Source organism: Poecilia mexicana, unplaced genomic scaffold (genome assembly GCF_051168715.1).
Source record: "Poecilia mexicana isolate PSO_F unplaced genomic scaffold, ASM5116871v1 scaffold_3, whole genome shotgun sequence".
NCBI lineage: Eukaryota > Metazoa > Chordata > Actinopteri > Cyprinodontiformes > Poeciliidae > Poecilia > Poecilia mexicana.
This window is the reverse complement of record NW_028263372.1, coordinates 31,840,477-31,858,656: the sequence shown is the minus strand read 5'-3', so window position 1 is coordinate 31,858,656 and position 18,180 is coordinate 31,840,477. Positions and strand designations below refer to the sequence as shown.

General features: G+C 37.5%; 1 protein-coding gene across 3 annotated transcripts in view; it reads right to left on the bottom strand.

Moving 5' to 3' along the window:
* madd (MAP-kinase activating death domain) overlaps positions 1-18,180 on the bottom strand; it is a 53,269-nt gene that overhangs the window by 26,535 nt on the left and 8,554 nt on the right. For 2 of the 3 annotated variants that reach the window (XM_088004445.1, XM_088004444.1), the window contains exons 3-16: positions 17,170-17,808; positions 14,415-14,718; positions 11,364-11,495; positions 11,110-11,223; positions 10,736-10,816; positions 7,293-7,349; positions 5,575-5,747; positions 4,750-4,985; positions 4,506-4,662; positions 4,313-4,416; positions 4,020-4,225; positions 3,663-3,913; positions 3,377-3,516; positions 2,384-2,485 (exon numbers count right to left, since the gene is read on the bottom strand). In XM_088004445.1, coding sequence (XP_087860571.1) covers positions 2,384-2,485; positions 3,377-3,516; positions 3,663-3,913; positions 4,020-4,225; positions 4,313-4,416; positions 4,506-4,662; positions 4,750-4,985; positions 5,575-5,747; positions 7,293-7,349; positions 10,736-10,816; positions 11,110-11,223; positions 11,364-11,495; positions 14,415-14,718; positions 17,170-17,808 — 2,696 coding nt within the window. The remainder of the gene's footprint in view (positions 1-2,383; positions 2,486-3,376; positions 3,517-3,662; positions 3,914-4,019; positions 4,226-4,312; positions 4,417-4,505; positions 4,663-4,749; positions 4,986-5,574; positions 5,748-7,292; positions 7,350-10,735; positions 10,817-11,109; positions 11,224-11,363; positions 11,496-14,414; positions 14,719-17,169; positions 17,809-18,180) is intronic. The other variant, XM_088004443.1, reaches the window with a different exon arrangement.

Here is an 18,180-nt window from a genome sequence, read left to right as displayed (position 1 = left end):
ATTTTACTGCAGTCATGGCTTCTTGTTCTCAAAACAGTTACAGTGCAGCAAGATTCAGCCAAACCCCACATTTTGTACTCCGAAGGAGCATGAAAGGAGTAGCAAAAGATGGTAGGTCACTAATACTATTATCCAGCATTTAAAAGTTATTTTTTTTCTTGATGGCTAACTGGTGGGTTATTCACCGACTTAATGTAGAACCTAAATCTAAAGTTATATTATTTTTCTGCAACTTAACTGTGATGAGTTTAGCTTTAGAAATGAAGCCAAACACTTTATGAGGTGAAATAACAGACTGAAATAAGAAAGGTCATTAGAAATGACAATCTGACCAGACAAAACACTCAGTTTTCACGGATTCTGATGAGGCACACAGTGACTGACATGAGAGGAAGACATGGTGGAAATGCTGGGGAAGATGTAATTGACTGGCTTGGAGAAGCATGCAGCTCACTCAATAAAAGGGGCAGAACCCACCTTCTCCGCTCCCCGGGCCAGCCTCTGTAATTATCTCCATTAGAGAATTTAGCCCAAATACTGCACACAAAACTCAGGATTAGTGCAGCGAAAAGGTGAACAGAAAGAGGGACACCGGCCCAGACACAACCAGTCCGAACATCAACCCAACAAACAGACATGCATACTTAAAATGATGCAAAAGTGCAACCAAAAAACTAAAAAACAGAAGGTAAACAGAAAAAAGAAATAGCATGAACTCATGAGTCTGGATATGACTGAAAATGTGAACAACAGTCAAGTTTTTAGTAAGACGATTATCATTTACAGCTGGTGAGTACACTGTAAATATGTTGGCGATGTACACAACACTGCTGAACTGTGTGAACGATGCTGGACATTTTAACAGTTATAATAAATAGGGATAAATCCTTAGAAAGTATGCACATGTATATATCTCCCTCCCCCAATAAGGGAGACAGGCTTCTAATGAGAACAAAACACAAAAAGATAAGCAGTAGAGTAACTAATTAAATTAAATATCTTGCTTAAAAGACAAATGCTTTTAGAAGTTTAGTAATAACCAAGAGCAAATATCACCAAGCACACAAATAAGGCAACAACTAAAAAATGTCAGGGAAGGTTTGATATTATTCCATTAACTACATACAGATCTTTCTGTGAACATTAACTAAAAAGTAAATGGAATTTTATTAATTGACAAAATTAAGGTAGAAAGATATAGATGCCACATCAAGAAATCTTTGCAGTTACAGAAAAAAAAAAGACTTTCAACAGTGACACAAAGAGGAATAACAGAGGAACAAAAAGGGAAAGTAAACATAAACATGTAGCGGATGCTAAAGGTGTAACTTATATCTCAGTCCTACTCTGAGAACAGGATGCAAGGCAGGAACGTGTCACTTTGTAAGGTCACAGAAATGTCTAGTCAAGGACAAACTATCACACCAGACATAACATACCCGGACTGTCAGGGGAATCTGAACAACAAAGACAAAACAAATCACGATCAAAAGGAACAGAACACTTTTAATGGCAGCTATTCCACAATGAGTGGAGCTATTGAGTATCTTCACCATGATTCATCTGTTGTTTATTTTTCTCTCAGTTGAAGAGAAAATCCATCCTAAACAGAGTTTATACTAACCCAGAGAAAACTAACAGGCACTATGTTATATGTATGTAATGTTATATGTTCATCAATTTATTGGTAGTTGAGAAGTGTTCATTCTTTTACCCACAATGTTTTTCTTTTAGTTTGTCTTGAAACTTGATTCATTTAAAAATGTGTTATGATAGTTACTGAAACTTTTAAACACAGGAAGAAATACTGTGATTTTTTTCTTTTCTTTATCCATATTACCCAGTTCTCCACCTAAGCGTACACCAACAAATTAGGAGTCAGTGGAGTGAAAAAAAAAACAAACAAAAAAAACTGTACAAGACAAAGAAATGCTGAGTTATTCCTTTTGACAACACAATAAAGTCTGCTTTGGAGTGGATTTTCCTGAGAGAAAATGTTTCACGTTTCCTCAATATTCTCCTTTAAATAGTGCCATGTATGTTTGGCAATCCAGTGCAAGGAGAGAAAAGCTTTAAAATCATTTTACAAACCTGCTTGCTCCATTTCCTCCTCAACATCAAAATTTAAATATTCTTTTACACCCCAAAAAATGTCAGAGAAGGCAGAAAAGAACAAACAAATTTACAAACAAATAAAAATGTTTTCTTTTTGACATTTAGCGTATATAGTTCAGCTCTTAATCTGTAACAGCTGGAGATATATTAAAATCTGTAACATAAATATTTAAAAAATTGAGCAAGTAGGATCTAGTTATCGTAGGATGGCAGAAACAGACCTTGTGTACAACTTGAATCTGTGTAATAGTCATTAGTTCCCTCCTACCTTTCAGGCTGGGAAAAGGTGTTGATTTCTCCCGGGCTGCTTTGTTGGGAAGAGCCAGATTGGACAGGCTGAAGCTGGTGCCGTGGTTCTTGTAAAGATTACCTGGTGAAGGATCAAAGAGACAATCACTAAGCAAAGTATGATCAAATACTGTTGGTACTATTCAAGTCCATTAAATGAGACTTGATTAGTGACAGGGTGACAGGATCACCTCATCCTGCCAGTTGTTGCGCACTGTCAATCAGCTAGCTTAAGGAAGGTCGTAGCTTCTTTCATTTCACCAAGAAAGGTTTTTTCACAACCAGAAATATTCCCGGTTGTGACCAAAAAGTCTAATTGTGGTGTCAAAGCAAAATGAGTGGCACCTATCACTCTTACTAAAACTATAGTCAGTAAGATACAAGATCTATTAAGCAGCCAACACAACTAATTAACCACCTACATTCAGCTTCGTACAATATTACCCTATAAAGAGCATAACAACAAAAAAGGATAACATTTTGTGGAGTAATCACTTGAATTCTGATTAAGGGAGTGTTTATGCTATATTTATGATTGAGGCTATGCATGGAAATAAAAAAATGTTAGATGTTAAAATGTAAAATAAATGTAATGAACAACACTATATTATATAAGTAGCAGTAGGAATGTCTGTCCAGATAAAAAGTGATTTTTTTTCATTTCCGTTGAAATAAAAGGAGGCAATTTTAACCCGTGAAGGGTGTTTTGTAGCTAACGGACTAAATTGAGCATTTGCAATACTAACTTTAAATTTGCCATTTTGACACATTTAACTGGATGCTGTTTATTACAACAAACAAATCATCATCATAAAAAAACAAAACAAAACAAGAGAACTGCCAGCCATCTTGTCTGTCAATGTGGAAGGGGGCAGTTTTCCCATCTGGACGTTTTAACTTTCTTCTGTTGATTCTATAGTAATCAGTGAAGCTACATTCAGTACATCTACACTGATACTTGATTTATTCTTACTGGCAAAAGACATAAGTCCACCAAATCCATCATTGCTGCTGTTGGAGATGGTGGAATTGGGGGAGCTGTTACGAGAGTCTCCTTCTCCATCAGACTCTCCTGGGAGCCTCAGGCTGCTGGGACGTAAAGGCCGCTGAGCCCTGAAACCAAAAGAAAGGTCACATGAGATATTAATCACACACACACACAGGTTCACGCAAAAATGGACGGTAAGATCAAGAACTCCATGACACGAACATAGCTTGGATAATGAGAGAAAGAGCATCTAAATGCTGCATGTACACACTTGTTGCCATTGAGGTTCTGGTTGAACCGAGGAGTGTAAGATTCCACTTGCTCTTCTTCCGCGTCTTCCTCAGTGGGGAAGCCATACTGAGGCTCAAAGTATGGGTTGTCATACTCTTGCTTTTTGTTGACAGAATCCACCAGACCAGAATCTGCAGCTGGTCTGAGAAACGGCTGACTGCCGATTCCAGGGACTGGGTTCTGCAAAGCGGCGCTTGCTGATGCTTCAATCTCAGGTGCTTCAGCTTGTTCCTGTCAACACAGATACATATGCATTGTGTAAATCATTTCATATTAGCAACACATAAGAGAGTTGTATGAAAAAAATAATGTAAAGTTGAATGAAATAGTCACACACATGATTGACTCCTTGGATGATTGTGCTAGGGCTTGAGCTTGCAGTTGTGCTGGAGCTTGAACGAAGAGGCTGTCCGTCTGACTGTTCAGCAGCTCCTTCCCCACTAGAAGGACCATCCACACTATGGCTATCCTTTAAATCATGCAAGTCTTGAAACTCAACCTCGCTGGCATCGCCTAGTGCAGCATGAGTCGGAGGATCCAAACCTAAGAGACAGACAGTACTCAATGACAATGCCAAAAAAAGAAAACTATTCATACTGCACGGGTTGGTTTTGAATCAAAAGATCATACTTGGTGTATCCCCCTGGATGTCGCCTTGAATCATCTCGCTCACTAAGTCCCCAAGTGAAGAATAGGAAGAGCTGGAGTCGTCATATCCATCACTGTCACTACCACTGAGACAAAACGAAGAACAGAATATCTGAAGCTGCTCAACAAATATGTTACAAATGAGCCAAATCAGACATGGACCTGGTTTCCTAACCTGTCTGTAGGATCAGACTCATTGCCTTCATCTTCCAATGGACCAGCCATAGCTTCCACCAGCAGGGAGCTTCCATCATAGACTCTGTAGACCACAGGCTGCAGCTGATGTGCGTACCATTTTGACTTGTCTCCAATTAAAGATGGATCATATACATCTAAAACAGATAAAAACAGCAGCTTGGTGGTCAATTCAATTCAAAACGATTCATCAACAGATTATTACCATGTTAAATGAGTCTTACTGTTGTGTATCCTCTGAAAAGCAAGGTTAGTGGGATTGAGTGCCCACTCTCCATAGAATTCCACCGCCTGGGTGTGGGACAGTTTATCGGCGAAGCAGGAGCGGCGTGGGCGAGACGCAAGAAACGACGTAGACTGAAAAGCGACCACTGGTCGCGGAAAGAGCCGCAAAGTACGCGTGTGCATTTGGAAGCCCTGGAGGACATTGGGAGAGTTGAAGAATCGCACCATGGCAACCCTGAAATGAAAAAGAAAATTAAGATGTTTTAATTGAGGTAAATCATGTTATGTGATATTATAGCTGGTACAATGTTAGAATAAAAAATAAGGCTGCAGATTAACCTAAAAAACTCTATAATCGTGTTTGGGCTAACACTGATTTTAAAAGCTTTGCATAGTCATTCTGGCATGTCAATTTAGCCAACTCGCACAAAGAAGTTAATCCTTAAAGGTTGTTTTTAACATAAATTGTATGTAATGTGTTGTTACTACCACAAGGTGGTGGCAGCACACTAACGGAAGTGGTAGAAAACACACCAAGTTGCTGGATTGTTGTTTCTGTTTTTTTTTTTTTTTTTTTTCATAGCTAATCTTCTATTTTCATCTTTAATAAGTTGCAGTATTCTGACTTTTCTGTAGTGTTGCCAGTCTTTAAAAAAATAAATCAAAGAACAGGAAGTGATCTCAAATTTGTATTTTTGATTAAAAGGGGTCACCTTACCGTCTTCAAAAGTGGAATCTATCCTCATGGCAAAGCATACTAATACTGCTCAATGTTCCAACAGTACTAACGTACGTTTTTATGAAAACGTAAGTTTACTACTTGCCTGGTGGCCACATCAACGGAATCAACGTCATTGCCGTATATCAGAGGGTTGAATTCGGTGGAGGATGGCGAAGCCTTGTCTCGTCCTGGAGGGAGCAGGGTCATCTCCTGGCCTTCCTGGAACTTCTCCAGGTTCAGAATAGGTTGTGTGTTCAAACTCATGCTGGCCAATGCCTAAAAGGCACCAGTGATACAAATTACAAAAGACGCTATGGATCTAATAACAATGCTGTGATGACTACTCCCACTACAGGCATCAACAACTTCTAGAAATTGTGTTTAATGGAATATAATGTAGGTACATTTATTATTTGTAACCACCAACAAGGGAGATAATATATTTGCATCTAAAATTATTCAACCCCCACTGCAAATTAAGCTTATTGGCAAAGTGCCCAAACTAGCAGCTATTAAATAAAAAACAGTGTTGCACAATTGTTGTGTTATTTACTGCCATCTTAGAATTATACAATCTCTGTATATCTTGTCATCCAAATGCTGCAGGATTCCAATGTCAGATGATGGAAAGTCCATCCACAGAATCAGGGAGCCACTGCCCTGCTTCACAGTAAGCACAGTGTTCTTGATAACATATGCTTATAACTCTTATTTTGATTGACATTTAAAGCAGAACCAACTGTTGCTTTTGAGTCAGTAATGGTGTACGCCTGGAGATCTTCAAGTGTGCCATACTGTGAAAACTGAAATCTCAGTGCTGGCTGCCACAGGTGTTTATCAGCCTAATAATTGTTTCTGAACATCTGCCTCAATAGGAATCTGGTAGCGGTCGTTGATAGCTTTCAGGAGGTGAATCCTTCCAGCAGTCACTATAGGACCTTGTCCTCATTTTTGTAAGATCAATTGAACAATTTACTTGACCAGTTTAAAACATCTATTGAAATGTCACCATCAACTATCTAGTTCCATCCATCAACAAAACCCTTCATTGGTTGTATTGGGGGTGACTGAGAACATGCGTGGTCTGCAATGTGTGCTTTTATAAAGCTTTCTATTTCAGTAATTCTAAGACAGCAGTGGTCATTGGAAATGGTGTCGAATTTTACATTAAAACCTGGTAATATGAGGTTTATTTAAACAGATGTTAAGTCTTTTGCTTATTGGAAACACCTAAACAATTTCGAAGGAAGACAACAAACTTAATTTGAAGTAGAAGCTGCATAATTGTAGGTACAACATTATAAATTAGTCCCAATCCAAAGATTGCCCATCTTTATGGTTTTGACTCAACAATAAATAAGGTCATCAAAGATCAAATTTACACATGTTGATGCCTGTGGTGGGTGTGCCGTTTTAGAGAGGAGAAACAGGAGGAAGTAAGTCACTATGCATGGTTTGCTTAGAGGGAACTGCTGCAGTCTCAGGAGTCAATGTTTAGCTTAGCATAATGGAACATTTAGTTGCTGGGTCAGGATGAATGTTAACTTTGTCAAAGGGATAAACAGATAAGCTTTTATTGTCTTATTTTGGTTAAGAGAACACTCACTATGCCAAAAACAGATGCACGCACATTCATACATGCTCAAGCCAGAGTTAAGCAGTGTATCAGAAACAATGTCCAGCGACATTCTGAAATGTTCTTTAGCATTTTCTATAGGTCAAGAGAACAAGAGACAATAAGTAATGACAGGCAAACCAATGTGTGAGAGAGGATTTCCGTGCATGGGCATTACACATTCCACAGGAGGAGAAATGAGTAACCTTATTTTCAGAGGAGAAGATCTGCTTTTGGGTGATCACGGTCAATCTAACCAGACACTAGGAAGGGGAATAAGAGAGATGCCAGGAGAATCACATGTAGGCTGGAGATGACAGTTTTGTGACAGACACTGGAACATCACATGATGGAAGGGTAGCAGCATCTGCCTTTTCACTTTCTTTTCTTTGTCTCCTTTTAGAAGTACTTCCCACTTTTTCTGCTTGGCTGACAGCAAGTAAGTACATTTTGTTGTCACCAACATGTGAGTAATTTAAAGTTAAAGTTGTGAGGAAAAGGGTTTATACTAGAGTTTTGTAGTGAAACAACTCTAGCTCTGTCATTTTGTTTGTAAATTCTACAACTGACTTGAGTTGGATAATATTTTTATTGAGAGTGTGGAAACAAAGAGGATTCAAATTTAGAGAGACATTGAGAAAGCAAGACAGAGAAAAAGGCTGATGAAGAAGTTGAGATGATTTTATACCAAATATGATAAGACATTGAGAAACCGACAAGTCAATAACTTGATCAAAAGCCAGAATTCACCATCAGAATCCAGCCTTTGAGAGAGACAGGACAAACATCCATGGTCACCAACTGGGAAATCCCAGTGGTTACAATGGAGAGGAGATGACAGTACAAAACAGCAGATCTTTTCAGAAATACATAAAATGCTTGCACACCTCTGCATCTACAGAAAATGGAAAAAATGAAACTAATTCCCATTTTCTAAAAAAAAAAAAACACACAATCTGAGATTTACAAAAGTAAATGAATCAGTCTCTTGCAGGACTGATTTATTTGTAAAATGAAGAGCCGAGTGCAAGTATTTTCAGAGGCTCTCACAAAGCAGCATTATGCTACGGCATCCAAGTCTTTAGAAAAATCAGTGAAACATTCCTCTGTGACATGTTTTACATTCACAGAAAAACCATTGTGAGCTTATTTCCAAATATATGCTAGCAAAAACTGAGGCTTAGCACACTCCTACAAACCAGCTTCTCAGTCACACACACAAAGAAAGAGCTGCTAACCACACACAGCTATAAAACTGGCTCTGATTCAAGGTGGATGAAACCAATTGATGACTAAAATGAATAGTCAAATTGAGTTTTATCCTGTGAAAATTTGTGCTAGGCAAAACAGCCTCTGAGCAACGAAATACAGTGTTTTGCCAGTAAAGTGGGTTGATAAAGATAGAACTGGTATAATTAGGAACGATCCATATCTTTAAGTAAGTTGGAAGATATCTTGCATTTGTGGGGGGAAAAAATTATGCAGATTCTTGAGTTAATTTGTGCATTTAGATCAAGTAAAGTGGGTTGTGAAGCTTTGTATATAGTGGTATAAAAAAACAAGCACTCTCCAAAATAATCTTAAACAAAATAAGATTCTGAACTTGTATGTGAAGTCAAGCTTCATGTAAACACTTAAAACTCAAATACTTTGAAAGAAATTCAGATTTAATTAATATATATTTTTTACATTTTACTTTTCTGTGTGATTGTAAAACAAAAACATCAAAAAACAAAGCCTCTGCTCCAACTCAAAGAGAAATTTAAATAGTACTTTTGAAATTTGAAGCATAATAGCTGTACCAATTAGCAATCCCAATAAGTGCAAAAAATAAATGAATAAAAAAAAATATAAAAAAATAGCACATATGAATATCAAGCCAATATAGATTGGAAGGTTTGAGAAGGATATCAGCAGGTGGGGTTGTCCACAGTCCCATATTAATTGCTTGTACAGGTTTAATATAGGATGACAAAGGGTAAAAAGTCAGAGCCAAGCATGTACAAGATCTGGGCATTTGAATTTGTTTTCAAACTCATTTGAGACTCAACAGATACAGAGGGAAAATAAAGTTTGTTCGTAGGGTCCAGCAGTAATACACAATTTTATAATGGCCAATTTTTCAAATTGGCCATTATACGTTTATACTGTGGAACTAAAATCCTTGCAGCAGTTTTATAAAACTCAAAATTCTTCAAATTTTCTCATGTTACAACTACAAATTTCAATTTATTTTACTGGAATTATTTGAAGTAGATCAACAGAAAGTACTGCATTACTGGAAGCGGAAGGAAGACCTTTTTAGAAATAATCTGAAAAAAGTGGGGTGTGCATATGTATTCAGCTTCTCCATGTCAATGCAAGACGAACCACCTGTTTCTGCAAATAAAGCTGCAGGTATTTGGGGGATATTATCTCTACAAATCTTGCACATGTAGAAACTGACAGTTTTGCTCAGTGCTCTCTAATTTTAAAGTCTTGCCACAGATTTGAAATTAGATTTAGATCTGGACTTTGAATGGGTTTTCAAACACATGTATGTTTGGGGTTGTTGTCCTGTTGGAATGTCAACCTTTACCAAGAGATCCAATCTTTCATCACAGTTAAGTTTTGCTCCAGGCACCTTATTGTCAACAGTGACCAACTTGTATGTCTGCTGAAAAGAAGAAAAGTATTCCCACTGCATTATACTTCCACCACTCCATTTAACCTAAGGGATGATAGATTTAGGATCATGTGCAGTAGAAAGAAGGGTATTTTTTTCCCTCTGGCAATGGTTGTCTTATTGCCATTCTTTCATAATAAAAAAAAGTTTGTGGAGTGTAAACCTGAGCTCAAGATCTCAGAAGCTCCTCCAGCATTACCTATGGTTTCTTAGTGGCTTCTCTAATTAATACTGTCCTGTTCGGGTCTGCCAGTGTACATGGGTGTCCATTTCTTCCTAGGTTTGCAATTTGTTTTTCAGATGAATTGAACATTGCTTTGTGAGATATTCAGAGATGTTGAGAAATTGTGTTAATATTTTTACAAAAGGCAATCAGTGGGACATAATTTCCGTTAGAGGTATCGTTTGGTGAACACATACACACCAAAGTCCACAGATTTGTATTTGTACAAAATTTAAAAAACCAGGGCCAATTTTCATTTAGCTTCACTACATGTGTAAAATCACAGTAAAAGCCATGAAAGTTTGTGGGTGTTACATGAAAAAATAAAGGAACTGAATATAAAGCTGTTTTCATGAATCAGAACCAGACTCTGAAATTATTCAGTATGCTTATAGGGGGAAACTGGTTGCCATCAGTAACAATAAAAGGTTTATTGGGTCCAAGTATCCGACTTTACCTCCAACAGCTAGAGCATGCAAACAAAATGGAAACAAAAAGAAAAGAGAAAAATAATAATAACATGTTAGTGCACTAAAAACAAGCCCTTTTAAAATCTCGCACACTCATCTACAATACATACAACCCAGATGATGAAGGAGCCACCTACTCCTCAAATTGCTGAAAGAGAATTTTTACATGTATACGAGTGTGTTCAAGTCACAGTAAAAAGAAACAGCCATATAAAAACACTGGGATCACTGGTTTCTGGCTGCCACAGGGCAGTTGAATGAAGCTGACTTTTTAAAAAAAGTGCTGATTACCTGTTTTAGATGCTTCTTTAGCTCGCCTGCTTCAGGCTCTGGCAGAGGGGGCAGATTCTCTGCATTGGTGGGTGCTATAACCTGCAAGCCACATAAGACATATGATTAAAAATTTACTTTGTTAACATGATCTCTAAATAGGAAGGGAATAATCCACAAAAAATGTACTTCAATGGGGTTATATAGTTGGCCTTCAATTTCCTGCTTTATTTTTAACACCATCTTGGAGCAGCATTTGGTAAAAACATGCCACTGGAAAGACAGGATGTGCAAAACATTGTGTGACACACACACACACACACACACACACACACACACACACACACACACACACACACACACACACACACACACACACACACACACACACACACCTTACTACTGTCGAGGTCAACAAGCCAAACATCGTCTGGCATTTTGAAATCCGATTTGTAGAGGAAGAAGCTGGCTGGAACACCGATAATGTAGGGAGTGGGAGCGAGAAGAAGCTGTGAGGAGGAGAAAGCAAAACCAGTTTGTACATAAAGTTGGTATTCCAACAACACATGGTGTTTACAGTTTTAATAGGCAGCTAATTTCAAACGTTTCTCAGACTTGTTATTTCCATGCGTTTCATTTTTACACTTACCTGCTCAGCAGAAGCCATACATGTAGGGAGCAACGGGATGACAGGGAACATGTACTCCAGGGGGTAGATCATAGCAACAAAGGCCATGACACTCATGGACAAAGCATTGTAATCACGCGATTGAAGAATGACCTTAAAGGAAAAATAATGGTAAAAAAAACAAAAAAAAAAAAACACAATAAATGTTATTCAACATAATGTTACTAGTCCCCTTTCAAGCAGTGAATGTCTCATTCCTATTGAGTTAAGGCTTTACAAACGTAAAACTGTCAAGTTATGTCTGTCTTTTAATAACTTCACTGCTTTGTTCTTATTCCCTTGTTGTCTAACTTGCATGCAAGAATGCCCGGTTTTGTCTCAAGTTTGTTAACAGCATTATTAAAAGTCGATTTTCAAGAACAAGTGAAGCTGGGAGAAGAAAAAGCTCAAAAGAGACGTCAGTGTGACAGCTTTCAATTAGTTCAGCTTGACTGGATTAAATAAGAATGTGAAATGTTTTTCAAACAGATGAACACAAGGAAATTATACACATATTGACTTTTTATTTTACAGACATTTTGTATTTTAGCTTTTAATATATATGACTTTATTTTTATTTTGTTGTATTTTTTAGAAGTTGAGATAACAATACCTTTATATGCATCCTGTAATATTTTATAATCTTGAATGTGGGTTCAAATGATACCTTGGGATTAAATGATTCCTTGTTCAGCCAGTTTCTAATCAGATAATTCATATTTCTAAGCACAACAATGTCACAAAAACAACCACACTGTTTGGTGTGGAAGTTGTTACTGCAGGCAGAAGAATTAAGTTGGCTATTTTTCCACTGATACCACTTTAAAAATAAATAAATGAATAAATAACCAGGGTATTTATCAAGTAAATGTCCTTAAAATGAAGGTGGAACTTTTGGAGGGTGTTCTGTGTAGAGAGAGTGCTGAGGATTTACAAATAATTCAGTCTTATCAGTTAAAATTGTCTAAAGCTCATATTATGCTAACTGCATCATCAGCATCCATTTACAGCAGTCTATGGGCAGAGAAGAATTATATCCTTCATTCAAAAACAAAAGTCTACAGTTTTTATTGAACATAGTGTAGTAAACAAATAAACAATGTTTTATTTTAAACCAATATGTTCTGAAATACAAATAAAAAACAGCCACGATTCCTGAGGCGCTGCTGGTGTGTGTGTGGATAATGACCCTATGGAACAGACCTCTCAGCCTTTCTTTGTTTAATGTCTGGGAGTGTTACAAATGTCCTCTTACTTTGAAGAGATTATAATATAGTTTCTCTGTATACATGTTGTGAAATGATTACACATTTATGGCTAAAACCATGGGATTTACTCCCCACCGCAGCTGAGACGCTTATTCTCATTCCTAGAAAGCAGTAGACCAGGAAGGTCCATGAAGGCAAAATACCTTTTTACACTTTGGAATTGTTACAGCTTTTCAATAAATTAAATGTGAATATCGACACGTTTTAAAGTGACAAACTCCTCATTTATCATCCTACTGCTGAAAATTACAGCGTTTAAGTTCAAAATGGGAATTAAACTGACTGAGACCTCTTTCAGCACTTCTGACATGGGAGGAGGTTGTGCTCATGGTCTCCTGACATAAACGCCCAGTGCTATAGCAAAATGGTAAAAAACAAAAACAAATCAAAATTCCAGCAAAAAAGGAATACTTCTGGAATGCTAACCATACTAATCAATAGAAAAGGATTATTAATACAGACAGTCTAAAACTCTAGCTCGGTATTTATTTTGTCTTTGTTTGGAAATATTAGTGAAATCCTGTTTAACTGCAGGGGATTGTAACGCAGACAACGTTGCTGCTTATAAATAATTATCAAAGATGGGAAGGCCTCTTGGCTTGCATTTACTTACAATCTAGTAATTAATGAGGAAGCAGTATAACTTTGTCCTCTCACATATTATTTGGATGTAGATGTCATTTATTTGGAAAGGATTTTGCAAAAGAAAAAACAATAAATTACATATCTATTCTGAGACAAACATCCATATTTTGAGATGTGAAAAGAAAAAAAGTTAGTTCTGTTTTGCAAAGGGAAAAAGTGGAATGTATTGTAAAGATTTATCCTGATATCTCTCATAACCTGGAGGATTTTAGTGCATTTTTAGAATCATAGTGATGCAGACTGGAAACTTTAACTTTGGAAAAGTTTTGAAAAACATTTTGAAAAGTCATTGTTGATTTTATTTTTAAACATTTCAATTTGCATTTCCTAATGTAAACAAGTAAGAATACCAGTCAGTTGATCATAAAATTTGCAAAAGGAAAACAAAAAGGTTACACAACAGAGGAACTCCACAACATTGTGTATGAAACTAAAAGCACAAGTTTTGGTCTGGAAATGCTTCGAATGAGCCTATGTATCTGTGCCACAGTAACATTACACCAGCTAACTGAACAAGGATTCCAATTACATTCAAGTCAATGGCTCAAGAGGTGAAAGACGGCAGATGACAGAGAGAAAAGAGATGAAGTTCTCAGAGTTCTCATTTCCTCTCTCTTGCTTTGTGTAAACCAAATGGCTATAAAAACTATAAACAGAAACTGAATAATAAACGTTACTCATTTTGGCAGATTAAAAAAAAAAAAAAAAAGTATTTTACTTAAAGATAAAATGCCACTAGTTGGTAACTGCAATAGAGCTGGCTATTAAGGGAGAGGTGCAAAACATGTTTGCTAACCTTAGTAAGGTTAATTGCTTTAAAGAAAACAGAGTGGGTGTTAAGTTAAACTCATTCACTGTAGAGAAAATAATCAAATCAATTTTCTTTATCAGGAAATTAATAAATTATGAGGTATTCAGCCTGGTGGTAGAGCTTGGTCAGTTTTTTTCTTAGAATTCACAGCAGAGGAACTGTGTTCAGTGTTTTGCTGATCTTCTGAGGTTCTATTTAACATATTTTATGCATGAAAATTACCTTAACTGAAAATGCAAATACAGATATAAAAAGGTCCAAGGTATAACCAGAGCCTATCTTGAACTCCTGACTTGTTCTCATGGTTACCTTGTGCTCCAACAGGACACAGCTGAGGACCTGAAGACAGGCGTCAACACCCAGCAGCTCCAAGGGCAGGTGCAGCGGGAAATCAACCAAGGAGAAACGAGAGTTGTCAGGCAAGGCGAAGGTGAGTGGCCGTTTCAGTTCCTGGGGCAGCACCTCCACATCCACGCGCCTCTGACCTGCCAGTGGCACCGGGGAGCGCAGCAGCCGGTACACCCAGGACTCTATGTCCCGTAGGTCGACCAGCAGCTGACTGCCCTTCTCTTCCACCGAGAGCGCTCCGGTAAACACCCGCCACATGGTGTCCCTTCATAGATACACAAACAGATCACACACATTAAACCAACTTCTATGTTATTATTTCCTCTTTGCGGCTAATGTCCTAATTAACTGTACAAGAATTGTGCTTAAATTGCAAAACATTTTCTAAGGAAAATGGCGTAACAAACACAGGAGACTGTTGCTAAATGCCATTTCTTCACACATAAGAGAATGCAATACTTCTTAAATTTCACAGATACAAATACAACTATTCAAGAGAACTTAATTATCTAATTGACATGGCAAATATACAGAGTAGTGCTGATAAATTTAATGATAAAAATATCTTGAAGCAGATAAATGATGGCTGATTTTACTGCAGCAGACAGCTACCAATACGCATGACCAAACCAACTGTGAAATCAGTAATCTGAAGGGTAAATGATACTGAAACACAGAAGAGGCTCTTTGCCAATCACCACAATGTTGATTTGAAAAGGCTCAACTTCACACGCGACACCATTCTGGTTCTTGAAGGGTATATTTAGTGTGTGAGGCGGGGAGTGAGGGTAAACCATTAGTCCTTCAGAGCCCTCCCACCTCGCAGCTGCTGCCCAAAGGCAGCTGGAGACCTCAATCTGTCAGAGCTGCCATAGTGAGAAGTGCTCTAAGCCATTATACAATGACTCTCCTCTTTTCTCTGTCACCGCAACCCAACATTTCAACCTGGCAATCCACAAAAAAAACATAACAAAACAACTCAAGTATGTTAAGCATTTGGCTTCAATACACTCACAGGTTGTATGATTAACCACAATTTTATGATGCTCATTACTAGACAGACTGGATCATTTTACTGAAAGAGAAGTGCATTAAAACAATAATAAATTGTAATACCGAAGGGTAAAAAATATAAACTTTTATGCGTAATTAGCTTAAAAGCTAAAGTCTAAATAATTTCATTATTCAAATGTATGCACAGTCACTGAAAGCATTGAATATCCAAAACAGAATATTTGAAAATAAAAAGCCCTGGAGTAAATAAAGGTATCACCTGCTGTATAGACTATAACACAGTGCAGCCCTTCATCCACATGTTACAACTCACTAAAACCCTGGTTTTTTTGCTCCTCCCTCATAGGAAATATAATTTTCTTCTCAGATTTGTGATCATAAACAAAAAGCAAGATAAGTAATTATGTGGAAACTACAAATAATTAATGATTAATATATTATGTTAGAAGTAGTATAGATAATGGCTGCTTTCTAAATAAAATAAGTTGGATCATGTTATGAATTACCTGTCAAAAAACCACGGTGTTTCTACTGAAAGTAATCATACCCTGAGCAACCCTGCATCGATCATATTTCTAGCCAAGTATTTTTCAACTTAACCTTAAACTACTGACCGCCCCACAACAATATTTAACGCAACACAACTATAAAGAATCCAAAAACATAAAAACAGTCCTCAAAGCCTAAGAAAGGGAAAACACCGATGCTGGATCAGACATCAGTATCATATTTGATGAAGTATTACTTGACATTGAATAAATCGCTCAAAACAAATTCAATTAAATACGACAATGAATTCATAATTCAAAGTGCAAAAGAAAACTAAACAAAAGCTAGTTCTGTGAAAACAAACAAAAAAAAGCTGCAGATGGCCAGCAAAACCACACAGAGCTGCAGACAAAAGGCTCCTTTATTAGTTATATTAAACATACAGATCACATGTGGATGAGGAGGAAAGAAAGGAGGGAGATGCACCAATTCATCTGTATGAGATTAGAGTTATTCAAAAAAATTTTAATATGTTGCTGTTTTTTTTCTAATTTGTGAAACAAACTCCAACAGTTTTCTGTTTACATTCGAATTTGGTCATATACGTAAATGCAAAAATTACGATGATCTTATAATTTCATTTTTGTTTGATTCAGAATTACGCCCTGTGTCAAAAAACTGCAACAATGTGTTGTATCCAGATTTAAAAAATTGGAAATGAAAAAAAATAAATAAATAAAATTTAAAAAAAAATAAAAAAAAAAATCTAAATCACCAATTGCACACAAGTCAGAACTGATCTGGAAAAACCTGATTGGTGCTCATAAACCATTTAAAAACACAAGCCGGTGCCTTAATGTTGTGCTGTTTACTCTTTGAGTAGTACTGCTCTATTTTCTTGACATTTTCTAACAGGTCCTTGTGAACAGATGAGCTGTCAGCAAATTATTTATCCTGGAGACAGTAAAAGGCACACCAGTCAATACAACAGTTAGTGGATTGAGTATTGTGCTAACAATGAAAGAAAAATCAATTTTGTGAATGAAAAGTCCATTCAGACAAAAACAACGTCACCCCATTCCAACAAAAAGAAACAAAGAACAAAAAAGAACAACCTGAATGCTGCCATTCTGTTTTTTGTTGCTGTTTTTTTAAAGAAAAAAAACAGAAAAGCTAGCATTTGACCTCCAGAACAACAAAACAGAAGTCTCACCTTTGGGTGGCACGAGAGAGTCCCGCTCGTTGGGTTACCCTCTGACTGCAGCAGTCCACCAGCCTCTTGAGAATATATAAACATTCTCTAAAAGTGGTAAAGAAGGGGTAGTGGCTGAGTATGCACAGCGAAGTCAGCGTACTGTTGCGGTTCCTGGCAGCCATCTTGGCAGCTCTGCGTTTGTGCTGTGGAGACTTGCCAGAGGTTTGCTCAGGACCTGGTTGCCCACTTTCTTCTCCAGATGAAGACGGGGCTTCAGACTTGGAGTTGTCAGGTGCGGATGGCGCAGCAACATGGCCTCCACTGCTTCCATCAGACATTTCATTGGTGCTCTCCACTGCCTGCGCTGCAGTCTCTGTATGGCTACTCTTGTCGCGAGGGCGGTGATGCCCACGCTGAAAAGATCGATAGAAGTTGACGCAGATTCCGTAGCGGGTAATTCCAGAGTCCTTGTCGGTCAGCGTGAAAACAAACGAAGAGTCATCACGCAGGCTGACCCGGCGCTGGCGGATGCTCAGGCAGCCCTCTGGTTGGCAGAAGAACACCACATCCGGCGGGAGCGGGAAGTCGTGGTGATCCTCCAGGGGGTAGCGTCGGAGAAGCTGTGGAGTCTGGGCCACACTGTCACTACTTGGTTGCCTGAAGAACAGATGGATAAACATGCCAGGTAATTATTTGTTTCTCTTAGGTTTTATAACTGCTACAACATCAATATGCAAAAACTAAAAGAAATTAGGAATGCTTCCTAATGCTTTGATAGGAATCTAAACTGTTCAAAAAGAGGTGCTCAGTTTAAAACACAGATATAAAAGAACTCTAGGCAAAACAAAGTAGGGAAATCACATGTTTTTCAATGTGTGTCAGTAGCTCAAAAACCAGAGATCCAAAAAGTGGACAAAAATTAAGCTCTCATAAAGAAAATCAAAAATGAGCATGGTCTAAAATGACCATTATGTTTTCTAGAAATTCAACAAACTTTTCTACAAACATGGGGGAAAAATTGCTCGTACC